Source organism: Pseudophryne corroboree, chromosome 9, assembly GCF_028390025.1.
Source record: "Pseudophryne corroboree isolate aPseCor3 chromosome 9, aPseCor3.hap2, whole genome shotgun sequence".
Classification (NCBI taxonomy): Eukaryota; Metazoa; Chordata; class Amphibia; order Anura; family Myobatrachidae; genus Pseudophryne; species Pseudophryne corroboree.
In genome coordinates, this window is record NC_086452.1 from 290,696,439 (window position 1) to 290,712,568 (window position 16,130).

Below are 16,130 nucleotides of genomic sequence, written 5' to 3' on the forward strand. Positions count from 1 at the left end.
TTTCGGATCCGTTGAAAGCAAAATCTCCATTTGGTGGTACAATCCCTTCTAGACACAGGAGTGACCGTGCCGGTGTCCCTGGCTCAGAGACGACGGGGGACTACTCAAATGTTGTTCCTAGTCCCGAAACCGAATGGGTCCTCTCTGCCCATTCTCAACCTCAAGTCTTTGAACAAATTTGTTAAAGTTTCCAAATACCGTATGGAAACGCGTCGCTCTATTGTTCTGGCCTTAGAGCCCAAGGGCTATATGGTATCCATGGACATACAGGATGCTTACCTGCATATACCTATTGCAGTGTCGCATCAGCAATACCTGCGGTTTTCTATTGCCAACCTACATTTTCAATTCCAGGCCTTACCTTTCGGTCTGACCACAGCTCCAAGAATTTTCACTAAGGTCATGACGGCTCTGCTCCGCCGTCAGGGTATCAGGATCCTGCCGTATCTGGACAACTTATTGATCCTGGTGAACTCTTTAGAGGTTCTCCTCTATCATCTGGAACTGACAGTCCAATTCCTGCAAGCCCACGGGTGGCTCATCAAGTGGAAGAAATCTTCCCTGGTCCCTGCTCAGAGCATGGTGCACCTGGGAGCGCTATTGGACACCCACAATCAGTGGTTGTGTTTGTCTCCGGTGAAGGTCCTGAAACTTCAGGACAAGATAAGATGCTTCCTCTCTTGCCCATGTGTGTCGGTACACTTGGCGATGCAATTACTAGGCCTCATGGTGTCGGCTTTCGACATGGTGGAGTACGCTCAATTTCATTTTCGCCCTCTGCAGTGGTTAATACTATCCAAGTGGGACAGCCTTCCTCAACAGATCAGGACTCACATGATCTCCTTGACTCTGGAGGTCCGCTTGTCACTGAGTTGGTGGCTATAGGACCAACAACTGAGCAGGGGTCGTCTCTCTTCTGGATCTACAACTGGGTCCTACTGACGACAGATGCCAGTCTGCGGGGCTGGGGAGCGTTGTTGGAGCAACACTCTCTTCAGGGTTGGAGTCTCTCCTACCGATAAACATTCTGGAATTGCGGGCAGTGTTCAATGCATTGACACTAGCCCTGCCTCTAGTACAGAACAAGCCTGTTCAAGTACAGTCCTACAACGACACAACGGTGGCATACATAAATCATCAAAGCGGCAGTCGAAACTGCATGGCAATGATGGAAGTGTCAAAAATCCTTCATTGGGCGGAACGCCATCTGCCAGCCATGCCGGAAGTGTTAATTTCGGGAGTCCTCAACTGGGAAGCGGACTTCCTCAGTCGTCAGGACGTACACGCCGGAGAGTGGAGCCTTTATCCAGAAGTCTTTCAACTCCGAGTGGACAAGTGTGGCCTACCAGATGTAGACATGATGGCGCCTCGACACAATCACAAGGTTCCGGTCTTCGGAGCAAGTACAAGGGATTCTCCACCAGCGTTCATGGACGCACTGGCAATTCCACTTCTGCCCAGGGTGATAAGGAAGATCAAGCAAGAAGGAGGAATATACTTCTAATCGCTCCAGCGTGGCCCAGATGGCATTGGTTCTCAGACCTGCATGGTCTCTCGATAAAGCGTCCTCTTCTACTTCCACAGCGCCCACTCCTTGTTCAGGGCCCTTGTGTCTACCAGGATTTGGCCTGGCTGGCTTTGACGGTGTGGCTCTTGAAGCTTCCGTACTGAGGGCCAAATGATTTTCTGAGGCGGTTGTTCAAACTATGTTGAAGTCCCGTAAACCGGCATCTGCTTAGATTTATTATAGGGCTTCGCCTGGTGTGCGACTAACCATTATGACGCATACAAGTTCAGGACTGCCAAGCTTTTGGCTTTCCTGCAACAGGGCCTGGATTTAGACCTTCGTTTGGTCTCCCTCCAAGGTTCATTTTTCTGCCTTGTCGATATGGTTTCAGAGAAAAATTGCGACTCTGCCTGATGATCATGCATTCACTCAGGGTGTTTTACGTATTTAACCTCCCTATGTCACGCCTGTGGCTCCTTGGGATTTGTCGGTTGTTCTGGACGCCTTACAAGAGTCTCCGTTTGAACCTCTTGAGTCTGTGGACCTTAAGTAGCTTACTCTTAAGGTCTTGTTCTTGCTGGCTATTGCCTCTGCTAGATGGGTTTCAGACTTGTGTGCCTTGTCCTGTAGGTCTCCCTTTCTGATTTTTAACCGTGACTGGGCGTTTCTTAGAACTCGTCCTGGTTATTTGCCTAAGGTAGTGTCGTCTTTCCACCTTAACCAGGAAATTGTGGTTCCGGCATTTAACTCTCCAAGTTTATCCTCCAAAGAGCGGTCTTTGGATGTGGTACGGGCTCTCCGTATTTATGTGAAGAGAACAGCTTCTCTTAAGAGATCTGATTCCCTCTTTATCCTTTTTGGTTTTCACAAACGTGGCTGGCCTGCTAATAAGCAGTCCTTGGCCAGATGGATTAGAATGGTGATAGCACATGCTTATGTACATGCTGGTCTTCCGGCTCCTGCTACCATCAAAGCCCATTCTACTCGGTCTATTGCACCTTCTTGGGCGGCCCGATGTGGTGCGACCCTTGAACAATTTTGCAAGGCGGCTACGTGGTTCTCAGTGAACACGTTCATAAGGTTCTATGCCTTCGATATATCCGCCTCCCAGGATGCCTCCTTTGGACGCGGGGTTCTTGTGCCCGCCACAGTGCGTCCCCTCCCATGAGGAACTGCTTTAGAACATCCCAGATGTTATCCCTGTGGAACCCCACCTGTACCCCGCTGCAGAAAAGGAGATTTATGGTAAGAACTTATCTTTGTTAAATCTCTTTCTGCGAGGTACACTGGGTTCCACAGGGCGCCCACCCTAGCGCACTTGGCTTCTTTGGGTTTGTATGGCATTAGCCGCTGGTACCTTCTGTCGCGAGAATGTGGTATATGTGGCTACTAACGGTTGTCGTCTCTTACCTGTTACTGCATTGGACTGGTTAACAAAACTGAGCTCCTGTGCACGTAGGCGGGGTTATAGAGGAGGTGGCGCTGTGCAACTTGGGAACAGTCAAAGTTTTTAGCCTGTTGGTGCCTTGGATCAAGATCCAATTTACACCCCGATGTTATTCCCTGTGGTACCCAGTGTACCTCGCAGAAAAAGATTTAACAAAGGTAAGTTCTTACCATAAATCTCCTTATTGGACAGTTATTTTTTTTTTTATTAATATGTGTACATTATTCTTGACAAATAGCTGAATGCAATTTTTGTAGTGTCTCCGTAGTAATCTTCTTTGTGAATATAAGTGGTTTTCAGCATCTCCTTCACCATTTTCAAATATGATTTTTTCCTGTAAATAAACTCTTGAACCAGAAGCAATGGTGAAAGTTAAAGCTCAGTGTACAAACAACGTCCTCCATCTGTGCACATATAGGAGGATTGCCATTTTTGTTGTGAAAAGTCTGCGAAACTTGGTGCCAAAACTAAATAATGGGTAAATCTGCCCATTCTCCCCTAAAAAAGCTTATTATTGGTTATAATAAAAGTATTTCTGGTACTTTAAATTGGGTCAAATGACTTATATTCATTTATTTGTTTTTTAATGTAAAAAAATTATAGAAAGCTGTTTTTTTTCTGGTAGAATAAGTGCTAAAGTTTAATGTGGGGTACATAAAAGTGGGTATAATTATATATTTGATTTTTTTTAGGGGACTTTAAAAAATATTGAAAACAGACCGATTATTCCCATCTGCAAATCTAAAAACACTTGTCCCGCTCATAAAGCACCCCAATATGCCTTTCCATACCGTGTACCCCAATTTCTATCATTTTGCACTTTTTCGCCACAAAAATGACATGTTATTATGGGCCAATTAACATAATTAAAACTTATAAGTGCCTAATTAGTCATTCAGGGGGTTGTCCCAGGGTTTCAGAACCAAATCCCAACGTTTTAACTGAAAATAGGGATTTTCCCCCAATTTTTTCACCTGCTCAAAGTTAAAATTTGCGGTAAAATTACTGCAAAAAACATTTTTTGCGGACAAATGAATAGGTGTATTGCAAAATTACAGCGAATCATGGTAAATTTGCTTTTTTTCACTGCGAAATTGCATTTTTGCCAGTAATTGAATACCCCCCTTCGGCAGAAAACTTATAATATAGTGAAACTGAATAAATGTTCGTTGTACTTTGGTTTTCCTCCCCTTCCGTTTAGTTTATAGACAAGTTTCGACATTATTTTAAAACTGTTTGCAATGCAGAAAAATGTTTCTAAATGGGGCTGGAGAGAGTTCTATTGATGTTTGTGCCATGGTGCATAGTTGTCTGCATGGACTTAAATGAAATACTTTGGTCTTTTAGGTTCCAGTAAGAAAAAGGCCCTAACGGTTATTTGTATAATAAAATCTCCTCTACCCTCTTTTCTTAAATATTACAGTAGTGTAGTCCATGCCTACAATGTCTGAGTGACGTGAAACTGTTGACAAAATGTAGTTTAGATGTCAGAATGTCAGGGAAGTTGACTGAATGACCATTGCAGCTTGTTTAATCAGTTTACGTATCAAACTATCTGAAGACTAAGGAGTCATATTCTTCAAACCGTGGTCTTCAAAGGTGCTTTTCCTACTCTACTATATGCAGGCTATGGTATGCCCTCAAAGTAAGGTGTTTCCCTCAGTCGACTGAAGTGGGGAAAAAAATACTTTACTTTTAAATACTTTTCTCAGAAGCCAACACTGGTCTACCCTCCTAGAATGACCTCCTTGTGTACTATGGGGGTCATTCCGAGTTGATCGCACGTAGCAAGTTTTTGCTGCTTGTGCAATCAACTAGACGCCGGCTATGGGGGAGTGTATTTTAGCGTAGCAGGGTTGTGATCCTTTGTGCAGCCCTGCTATGCTAAAAAAGTTTTGTGCAGAACAAGACTAGCCCTGCAGTTACTTACCCTGTGCGATGGATACAGCGATGAAGGTCCCGGATTTGACGTCAGACAACCACCCTCCAAATGCCTGGACACGCCTGCGTTCAGATCTCCACACCCGGAAAACGGTAAGTATCCGCCCCAAACTGCCTCTCTGCTGTCAATCTTCTTGCGATCGCGCTAGCGATCACTTTCTTCTAGTCGGCGACGGCTTCGTTGGCGACAGCTGTTGCTGGGCAACGACGCTTATGCGCATTGTAGGTGCCGCGCATGCCCAGTTCCGACCCGTTTGCACCGCAGCAATGAACCCCACATGCGAACGGGTCGGAATGCCCCCTATGTTTCTGTTGATGGTTTATTTGCTCGGGTTTTCTGTTTTAGAGTTATCACCTTTCTTGTCTATATGCAAATGGAATCTGGTAGGCAATGGAACACATTTAGAAGGAGAAGGACTGTTAAAGTGCTCTAGAATTGTGTCAACCATAAGTATGGAGGACAGGACTTCATGATAATTTCTCTTACGTCCTAGAGGATGCTGGGGACTCCGTAAGGACCATGGGGTATAGACGGGCTCCGCAGGAGACATGGGCACCTATAAAGAACTTTTAGTATGGGTGTGCACTGGCTCTTCCCTCTATGCCCCTCCTCCAGACCTCAGTTAGATCCTGTGCCCAGAGGAGAAGGGTGCACTGCAGAGAGCTCTCCTGAGTTTTCTGTGGAAAAAATAATTTTGTTAGGTTTTTTATTTTCAGGGAGCACTGCTGGCAACAGGCTCCCTGCATCGTGGGACTGAGGGGAGAGGAGCAGACCTACTTAAATGATAGGCTCTGCTTCTTAGGCTACTGGACACCATTAGCTCCAGAGGGAGTCGGAACACAGGTCTCACCCTGGGGTTCGTCCCGGAGCCGCGCCGCCGTCCTCCTCACAGAGCCGGAAGATAGAAGCCGGGTGAGTATGAGAAGCAAGAAGACGTCAAAGGCGGCAGAAGACTTCAGATCTTCATGAGGTAAAGCGCGCAGCGGTAAGCTGCGCGCCATTGCTCCCACACACAGACACACAGAAAGCACTGATGGGTGCAGGGCGCAGGGGGGGCGCCCTGGGCAGCAATAAACCTCGTTTTTGGGCAAAAAAGGTCACATTAGGCTGCGGAGGCAGCAAATAGATGATCCCACGCCATTTTATTAAAATTGAAGAGGGACCGAAGCCCGCCGCTGGAGGGGGCGGAGCTTGATCCCTCAGCACTAACCAGCGCCATTTTCTCCACAGAGGCTGCAGAGAACGCTGGCTCCCCGGACTCTCCCCTGCTGAACACTTCAGAGGGCTGAAAAAGAGGAGGGGGGCACATTGGAGCGCAGGGAGTGGGAAGATTGGCATTATATAATAATATAAAAGCGCTGTCTGGATTTTCCAGTGTCAGTTTGGCACTGGGTGTGTGCTGGCATACTCTCTCTCTGTCTCTCCTAAGGGCCTGGTTGGGGATTTGTCCCCTTATAGGTATATCCCTGTGTGTGTGGGGTGTCTGTACGTGCGTGTCGGCATGTCTGAAGCGGAAGGCTTCTCCAAGGAGGAGGTGGAGCAGATGAGTGGTGTGTCCCCGTCCGTAGTGCCGACTCAGGAATGGATGGATATGTGGCATATGTTGAATGCAAGTGTGGCATCTTTACTTAAGAGGCTAGATAAAGCTGAATCCAGGGAGGCATCAGGGGGTCAATCCTCGGATTGGACCGACTAACAGTGCCCGTCGGGGTCTACAAAAGTGTCCCTTGTCACGAATTGTGGACACAGATACTGACATGGACTCTAATTCCAGTGTCGACTATGATGAAGCTAGATTGCACCCTAAGGTGACAGAGTATTCAGTGTATGATTATTGCAATAAGAGATGTGTTGCATATTGCTGATGAACCCTCTGTTCCAGACACGAGGGTACACATGTTTAAGGGAAAGAAACAGATAATAAACTTTCCCCCATCTCATGAACTTAACGAGTTATTTGAAAAAGCTTGGGAGACTCCAGATAAGAGGCTGCAGATTCCCAAAAGATTTAATATGGCATACCCTTTCCCTACACAGGACAGGGTACGTTGGGAATCCTCTCCCACTGTGGACAAGGCTTTAACACGCCTGTCCAAGAAAGTGGCGCTGCCGTCTCCAGACACAGCGGCCCTCAAGGAGCCTGCGGACCGCAGGCAGGAGACTACATTAAAGTCTATTTATTCACATACTGGTGCTTTTCTCAGACCAGCAATTGCGTCGGCATGGGTATGTAGCGCAGTTGCAGCTTGGACAGATACCCTGTCGGCTGACCTTGATACCCTATATAGGGATGCTATTTTGTTAACTCTAGCCCATATTAAAGACGCAGTCTTGTATATGAGAGACGCTCAAAGGGACATTGGGTTGCTGGGTTCCAGAGCCAATGCCATGGCTATTTCAGCGAGACGATCCTTATGGACCCGCCAATGGACGGGTGATGTGGATTCGAAAAAGCATATGGAGGTTTTACCCTATAAGGGTGACGTGTTGTTTGGGGATGGGCTCGCGGACCTGGTTTCCACAGCTACCGCGGGTAAATTTACCTTTTATTCCCCAACAGCAAAAGAAAACTCCACAATATCACATGCAGTCCTTTCGGTCGCAAAAGTCCAGAAGAGGTCGGGGATCCTCCTTCCTTGCCAGAGGTAAGGGTAGAGGAAAGAGAACACCTGCTTCGGCTGGTGCCCAGGAACAGAAGTCCTCCCCGGCTTCTTCAAAACCCACTGCATGACGCTGGGGCTCCCCTGCGGGAGTCCGCACCAGTGGGGGCACGCCTTCGACTCTTCAGCCAGGTCTGGGTCAGGTCAGACGTGAATCCTTGGGCGTTGGAAATAGTTTCCCAAGGCTACAAACTGGAATTTGAAGAGGTGCCCCCACGCCGATTTTTCAAGTCGGCCTTACCAACTATTACCCCAGAGCGGGATGTAGTGTTAGCTGCAATTCAAACGCTGTGTCAACAGCAAGTAATTATCAGGGTTCCCCTGAACCAACAGGGAAAAGGGTACTATTCGACCCTCTTTGTGGTCCCGAAGCCGGATGGTTCGGTCAGACCCATTTTAAATCTAAAATCCCTAAACCTGTACTTGAAAAGATTCAAATTCAAGATGGAATCGCTCCGAGCGGTAATGGCCAGCCTGGAGGGGGGGGGGATTTTATGGTGTCACTGGACATAAAGGATGCTTACCTTCATGCCCCCATATATCCCTCTCATCAGGAGTACCCGAGATTCGCTGTACAGGATTGTCTTTACCAGTTTCAGACGTTGCAGTTTGGGCTTTCCACGGCCCCGAGGATTTTCACCAAGATAATGGCGGAAATGATGGTGGTGCTGCGCAAGCAAGGAGTCACAATTATCCCATACTTGGACGATCTCCTGATAAAGGCGAGATCAAAAGAGCAATTGCTGAGAAACGTGTCACTCTCTCTGAGAGTACTCCAGCAACACGGTTGGATTTTCAATCTACCGAAGTCACAGTTGGTTTCAACAACTCGACTAGCGTTCCTAGGTATGATACTGGACACGGATCAAAAGAAGGTTTTTCTCCCGTTGGAAAAAGCCCAGTACCTCCAGAACATGGTCAGAGACCTGCTAAAGCCAAAAAGAGTGTCAGTTCATCAATGCACTCGTGTTCTGGGGAAAATGGTGGCAGCCTACGAGGCCATCCCCTTCGGCAGGTTCCATGCAAGGACGTTTCAATGGGACCTTCTGGACAAATGGTCAGGGTCCCATCTAAAATTACATCAAAAGATAACACTGTTTCCCAGGGCCAGGGTGCCTCTTCTATGGTGGCTGTAAAGTGCTCACCTCCTAGAGGGTCGCAGATTCGGCATTCAGGACTGGGTTCTGGTAACCACGGATGCGAGCCTCCAAGGATGGGGAGCAGTCACCCAAGGAAGAAATTTTCAAGGACTATGGACAAGCCAGGAGTCCTGCCTGCACATCAACGTGTTGGAATTAAGGGCCATATACCACGGCCTACGACAAGCGGAGAGTCTTCTTCGAAACCTATCGGTGCTGATTCAATCGGACAATGTCACAGCAGTGGCTCATGTGAACCGCCAAGGCGGGACAAGGAGCAGAGTCGCAATGGCAGAAGCCACCAGGATTCTTCGCTGGGCGGAAAATCACGTAAGCGCTCTGTCAGCTGTCTTCATTCCGGGTGTGGACAACTGGGAGGCAGACTTCCTCAGCAGACATGATCTCCATCCAGGAGAGTGGGGACTTCATCAAGAAGTCTTTGTAGAGATAACGGGTCTTTGGGGAGTTCCTCAAATAGACATGATGGCGTCACGCCTCAACAAGAAGCTTCGGAGGTATTGTGCCAGGTCCCGGGACCCTCAGGCAGACGCTCTGGTAATGCCATGGGTGTTCCAATCGGTCTACGTGTTTCCTCCTCTTCCTCTCATCACAAAGGTGTTGAGGATCATAAGGCGAAAAAGAGTACAGACAATACTCATTGTTCCAGACTGGCCTCAAAGGGCCTGGTACTCAGATCTTCAGGAGATGCTCACAGAAGATCCTTGGCCTCTTCCTCTAAGGGAGGACCTGTTGCAGCAGGGGCCCTGCATGTTCCAAGACTTACCGCGGTTACGTTTGACGGCATGGCAGTGAACGCCGGATCCTAGCTGAGAAGGGTATTCTGGAAGAGGTCATACCTACTCTAATAAAGGCTAGGAAGGAGGTGACGGCAAAACATTATCACCAAATCTGGCGGAAATATGTCTCTTGGTGTGAAACCAAGAATGCTACTACGGAAGATTTCCATTTGGGTCGTTTTCTCCACTTCCTACAGACAGGAGTGGATATGGGCCTAAAATTAGGCTCTGTTAAGGTACAGATTTCGGCTCTGTCGATATTCTTTCAGAAGGAATTGGCTTCTCTTCCAGAAGTCCAGACTTTTGTAAAGGGAGTGCTACACATCCAGCCTCCTTTTGTGCCCCCAGTGGTACCATGGGACCTGAACGTGGTGTTGCAGTTCCTAAAATCACACTGGTTTGAACCCCTTAACACGGTTGAGTTGAAATTTCTCACCTGGAAGGTGGTCATGTTATTGGCCTTGGCATCTGCAAGGCGGGTGTCAGAATTAGCGGCCTTGTCTCACAAGAGCCCCTACTTGATTTTTCATGTTGATAAAGCGGAATTGAGGACTCGTCCTCAATTTTTACCTAAGGTGGTTTCTTCATTCCATATAAACCAACCTATTGTGGTGCCTGTGGCTACGAGTGACTTGGAGGATTCCAGGTCCCTGGATGTAGTCAGGGCCTTAAAGATTTATGTAGCCAGGACGGCTAGAATTAGGAAAACAGAGGCTCTGTTTGTTCTGTGTATGCAGCCAACAAGATTGGCGCGCCTGCTTCAAAGCAGACTATTGCTCGCTGGATCTGTAACACGATTCAGCAGGCGTATGTTACGGCTGGATTGCCGTTACCACATTCAGTAAAGGCCCATTCCACTAGGAAGGTGGGCTCTTCTTGGGCGGCTGCCCGAGGCGTCTCGGCATTACAGCTTTGCCGAGCAGCGACTTTGTCGGGGTCAAACACTTTTGCTAAATTCTACAAGTTTGATACCCTGGCTGATGAGGACCTAGCATTTGCTCAGTCGGTGTTGCAGAGTCATCCACACTCTCCCTCCCGATTGGGAGCTTTGGTATGAACCCCATGGTCCTTACGGAGTCCCCAGCATCCTCTAGGACGTAAGAGAAAATAAGATTTTAAACCTACCGGTAAATCTATTTCTCCTAGTCCATAGAGGATGCTGGGCGCCCGTCCCAGTGCGGAAAATCTGCAAGACTTGTATATGGTTATTGCTTACATAAGGGTTATGTTACAGTTGGAATCGGTCTTGGACCGTTGCTGTTGTTTGTTCATACTGTTAACTGGTTATGTGTATTCCAGGTTATATGGTATGATTGGTGTGGGCTGGTATGAATCTTGCCCTTAGATTTACAAAATCCTTTCCTCATATTGTCCATCTCCTCTGGGCACAGTTCTCTAGCTGAGGTCTGGAGGAGGGGCATAGAGGGAGGAGCCAGTGCACACCCATACTAAAAGTTCTTTACAGGTGCCCATGTCTCCTGCGGAGCCCATCTATACCCCATGGTCCTTACGGAGTCCCCAGCATCCTCTACGGACTAGGAGAAATAGATTTACCGGTAGGTTTAAAATCTTATTATATCACTGTTAGTGTGCAAAAGTTTTTAATTAATATGCAATTAACGTATGCAGGGGCTGATTAGGTAGATGCAATAGCCACAGCACTACGTTTTTATACGCAGCGGCTGTACTAAAACATGTAAAATCAGCTGGAAGTGACTGTAGTAGAAAGACACCCACTGTACGCTTTTGTGATCCGCTGCTGTGTCTGATGATGCAGCATTGGATCATCTGTGTGAACATTGGTCATTTGAGTAACCCTCTGGTTACTCAGAATGGCCGGGAATTTTATGCTTCTGATGCCTGTGAAGCTGCATCCACGGTCGCAGCCATTGGGTTCAGCATGCCCAGAACATGGAGCTCACATTTTCTGCAACTCTTCCCCCAAATGCCAGCAGTATGTCAATCTTGCTGCAGCATTCAGGGCACTGCGAGTGACATTGTAAAACAGGATTTGCACATGTGTAAATCTGAAAACATCACTGATGTGCGTTAACATTGAGTTAACGTACATCCCTGAATCAGGCCCCTAGTACTTTACTGGCCGGATCCCTCTATTACATGACTTTGAAAAAAACTGGAAAATGTCACTGCTCTCATTGTTGTCTTATTTATTTATTTGGGGATTTTTCTTTCAATTCTGGATTTCTCTCTCTCAGATTATTTTCCTTGGGTACACCTGTGTCTATTTTTGTATTCACACCACATTGTTCCTTGTTCTATATTCCTAAACGTGTGATCTAACAACATCTTGTACTTCTCTTGATCAGGTAGCAGAACTGAAACAAGAGTTAAAGCAGCGTGGCCTCCATGTTTCTGGGACAAAGCTGGACCTCATTGAGAGACTCAAAGCAACACAGGATCCTTGCACAGTCACCTCCGGACCTATAAAATCTACATCCAATCAGCAACTTAAGCCAAGTGAGGTGATGCCAGCTATCCCAACTGTATCTGCTTTTTCCTCAGCCAAAGAGTCCTCAAAGCTTGGCAGTTTTAGTTCCACACCACCATGTTCTCCCTGTCCATCAGAGGTTTCTATAGCTAGCATGGATGATGTGTCCACAATCGGAGACCCCTTCACAGAAACCAGTTCCTCTTCTGTAGCACAGCGCATAGTGTTGTCATCTTCAGCTCCAAACACCAATGAGAAGTGCTCTACAATTGTTAGAGATAAAGACATTATGCTACGAGAGAAAGACCGGCAGATTGAGGCGCTAACCAGAAGACTGAAGCAGAAACAAGATTTAGTGGAGAGGCTCAGACAGCAGATAGAACACGAGAAGAAGACACAGCCATTGCCACCTTGTGATGATCAGCAATCTCTGATATCCCAAGTGAAACAGGAGCCTAATTCATTTACCTGTGACTCTATTAAAAGTATGCAATCCTTGGATACAAGGGCAGCAGTTAAGTCAGAACTTGTAACACATGCTACCTGCCAGCAAGAGCAACAAATGTTCATAAACTCAGTGCTCAAAAGGGATGAAGTGAAAATCAATGGCTCCACAGGGCCACAGCTGATCCTCACAGTACACAACCCTAGTGCTGTGTTTCCAGAAGTAAGTCAACCTGTTGTACTACAGGTGGGTCATCACCAGAGTGCTTTACTGCCAGTAGCACACACTGCAGTATAACATTCTGACTGATTATTTGTTGGATAGAAACATGCAGTAAATGTGGCCGTTTTTATTTAGTCTGTCTAGGAAGTTTCATTAAAACATTTCTTATCCAAACACAGTATTTTAGGGCTTGCCAAACCAATGTAAAGTTTGTCTTGTTTTACTGTTGCAGTGATTTTAATGAACTTGTATGACTGAATTGTAGGGTTTTTTTTGTGGGTGGGTAGTGAGCCGATAGTTTCCGGGTAGCTATGCTAACGTCTGGCGTCCTTTTTTTTTTTTTTTTTTTTTTTTTGCCGAAAATGTTTCTTATTAGCATCGTTATGGGAATAAGACGCAGAAGCAGACTCTGATTAAAATCAAATGTGGCATGCCTACATTCTGTGTGCATCTGCATGCGTAATGTTAGTATTTTTTAGGAACGCACTAACAGCTATGCGCTGCTAGAAGGTCTATTTAACGTGACCAGTAATTACGTAGGAGGACACATCTGTACATGAGTTTGCGGAGGACCAGATAAAGCCATTGTTTTTACTTAATATATTTTAAGTTGGGTTTCCCTCACCAAACCAACAGCAATTATATTTACAACACTTGAAGAGCCTGTAACAATAATTTACTCTCAAATGTGTATTAACATTTGATTGGCGAACATTTGTTCTATATTTTTAAATAAAAAAAGGCAGCATAGTTTGAACTATTAACAGTAAATAAGCATACCAAAGATTGACTTTGAGACTTTGGTTCTATCTTTATGGACTGTTTAATGAAAATCTATAATATTATACATGTTTTAACTACATTTATGCTTTTTTAAAAAGGACTGCTGAGTAAAATAAGATTTATGCTTGGAATGCCACAAACATTTTTTTTTTTTTTTTCCCCTGTTCTAGTTATTTTCTCAAATGTCTAGTTTTTTCTCAAATATCCTCTGGAACATGGCAGAATGTTTTTGTTTTATTAATACAAGTATCTAGTTGTGGTTTAGCTTCACCATTCTATGGAAGTCAAGATATCACTACGTCCCCAAGCTTATTGGCCCACTGTTATACCTGTGTCAAATGACAAACTAAATTACTATACCTGATGAAAATTTGTTTCTCTCTATACAACTTGTGTCCCTTTTTCTAGGCAGCACCCTAGCATACCCCTACGGCACTGCAGGTGGGCCCAATCTATAGCATAAATCTTTGATCCCCCCTTTCCTGTCTATCTTTATAAGCAGGGTAGTGCATACATTCTTTAGTGCCATATTAGTTTGTGGGTCCAAACAAACACTTGGCACCCTACAAAACTTAGTAGTACTTTTTGTCCAGCAGAGTTGTACTGTAGTCCTATCCAGCCATTGACTTTAAGGATCTGTGGCAGTCTGGCAGTATATTTTAAGTATATACTGAACGCAGTATGTTTTAAGTACATCTCAGATGAGAGTTTGGTTGGTCTTCTAAAGAACTTATTTTCCATATCCGGGTTTGGTGCTTAGGCATATTTAGCAACATGGGTGGTAAAACTTTTTGATGGGTTGCATAATAGGAATGAGCTCACCTCTAACATGTTTGATGCTTGGCCATTACTTTTTCTAGACAAGTAGCAAAATCCTCATCCATTTGAATGGTGGCACTGGGAGTCTTCTGGCTCAATTTTTGGCTAGCAGAATTTTTTTCAAAACTGTCCCTTTCTGACTTATTGAAGTACTATCTTTTTGACTTATTCAAGTACTATCTTTTTCTTGTGCATTCACTAAGGGGCACAGGAGTTGCTTATACACTGGACATTGGTGATGTGGAAGTGAGCAGGGACCAAAGAGTTAAACAAATGTTTCCAGCATGTCTCAGTCCCCCTGTACCCCGCCACTCCGGCCCGGACCTGACAGTTTTTTCTTTGGCGCTTGCAGGAGCGGCAACTTTACAGAATGGGGCTGGTGTTCAGCCCTGAAGCTTTTTTTTTTTTTTTTTTTTTTTCTCTCTTGAGCTGCGGTATGGGCGTCCAGTTAATGCCTACACAGCAGCTCCAACACCCGGCGACTGCGGCGGCAGCACTGACAACTGGGTCTGTGACTTCCGCTGCGGGGGACCTCAGTGGAGAGCACACACTTCTGGAGGGCAGGTGCGGTGGGGGCACAGGGTATTGCGCAATGCCACTAGACCACCAGGGCATACACTGCAGGCCATTGCAGGTCCTTGGGGGTTAAATTAGCACCTGAGGGGGACAGTTGAGCGTGATTGCCTACTTCTTTTAGTGCTTTGAGAATTCTGTGTGCTTGTGGGTTGTGCATGTGAATTTATTGCTCTTGCCTCTCACCATATTGGAACAAACCTTGGAAGGTGTAAATAATTGAAAGTATTATTGCACTGGTATTGTTAAAGCTACCGCACTGCTTGCAGTTTGGGGTAGCTGTACTCTCTGGCACTACAGTTACTTCACGCTCCGCTGGGTCTCAGTTTGTGAAGTTTTCTTGTGGGGAAATATTCCTCAGAAGGTCACTACACCTGTGCCACGCACTTGTTGAGTTTGTTGCAACATTCTCTCCATACAGGATCCGGACAACAATGGCAAGTGCTAGCAGTTGTTTCTGCAGCGGGGTACACTGGGGTTCCACAGGGATAACATTGGGGTGCAGAGTTGGATCTTGATCCGAGGCACCAACAGGCTAAAAGCTTTGACTGTTCCCAGGATGCTTAGCGTCGCCTCCTCTATAACCCCGCCTCCGTGCACAGGAGCTCAGTTTGTAAGTTGATGCCTGCAGTGCAGGCTGACACCAGGTAGGGCTGTGCTGAGAAGCCCTAAAAACAGCATTTCTAAGAAACCAGAAGACTTCAGGGGCCGCAGCATAGGTACTTAAGAGTGCTATACAGTATGTCATTTCTGACATATCATGCTGCAGCTCCCTCTCCTCCCAGCGGCGCTGTACTCTCCCGCGCCCTGGTTGCCGGGTAACTATAGTGGAGGGCTACGGTTTTTCGATTAGGGCACACACACTGCCGCTGCTCTCTGGGATTGCATGTCCGCATGCAGGAGGAGGTAAGAGGGTCCCCCAGGCGGGAGCCACTGCAAATCGCGATCCGGCACACTCTCTAGGAGATGGACCGCGCGCGCTGGCGTGGACACTGTGGCCATGCAGGGACCCCACTAGACCACCAGGGCAAGGGCACAGTTCAAATTCTGTACATAATCCATTTTCTAAGGCCCGCAATACCCGGTGGTGAAGTCCAGCAAGGGGATAAGGCTCTGATCTGTTGCCCCTCCCCCAGCCCCAAGGCGCCATTTACTGCTAATTTTCCTGCCCTGGAGCTGCATCTCTCTGTCTCCCTCATTCCCTGTCAGCGTTTGGGCGCCATTACACACTCAGCTGCGCTGATCTGGGACTGCTGGGCAAAGTGTCCTCTGTAAAGCCGCGTGCATCATCAGCGCTGTGCATTTACAGGACACTTAAGTATTCTACATGTCTTTAGACAGTGTAAG

The 16,130-nt window shown here is 46.5% G+C and overlaps 1 protein-coding gene across 4 annotated transcripts in view; it reads left to right on the top strand.

The window, feature by feature from the left end:
* MRTFA (myocardin related transcription factor A) overlaps positions 1-16,130 on the top strand; it is a 424,554-nt gene that overhangs the window by 344,933 nt on the left and 63,491 nt on the right. For 3 of the 4 annotated variants that reach the window (XM_063940356.1, XM_063940354.1, XM_063940355.1), the window contains one exon: positions 11,820-12,632. In XM_063940356.1, the coding sequence (XP_063796426.1) occupies positions 11,820-12,632 (813 nt within the window). The remainder of the gene's footprint in view (positions 1-11,819; positions 12,633-16,130) is intronic. The other variant, XM_063940357.1, reaches the window with a different exon arrangement.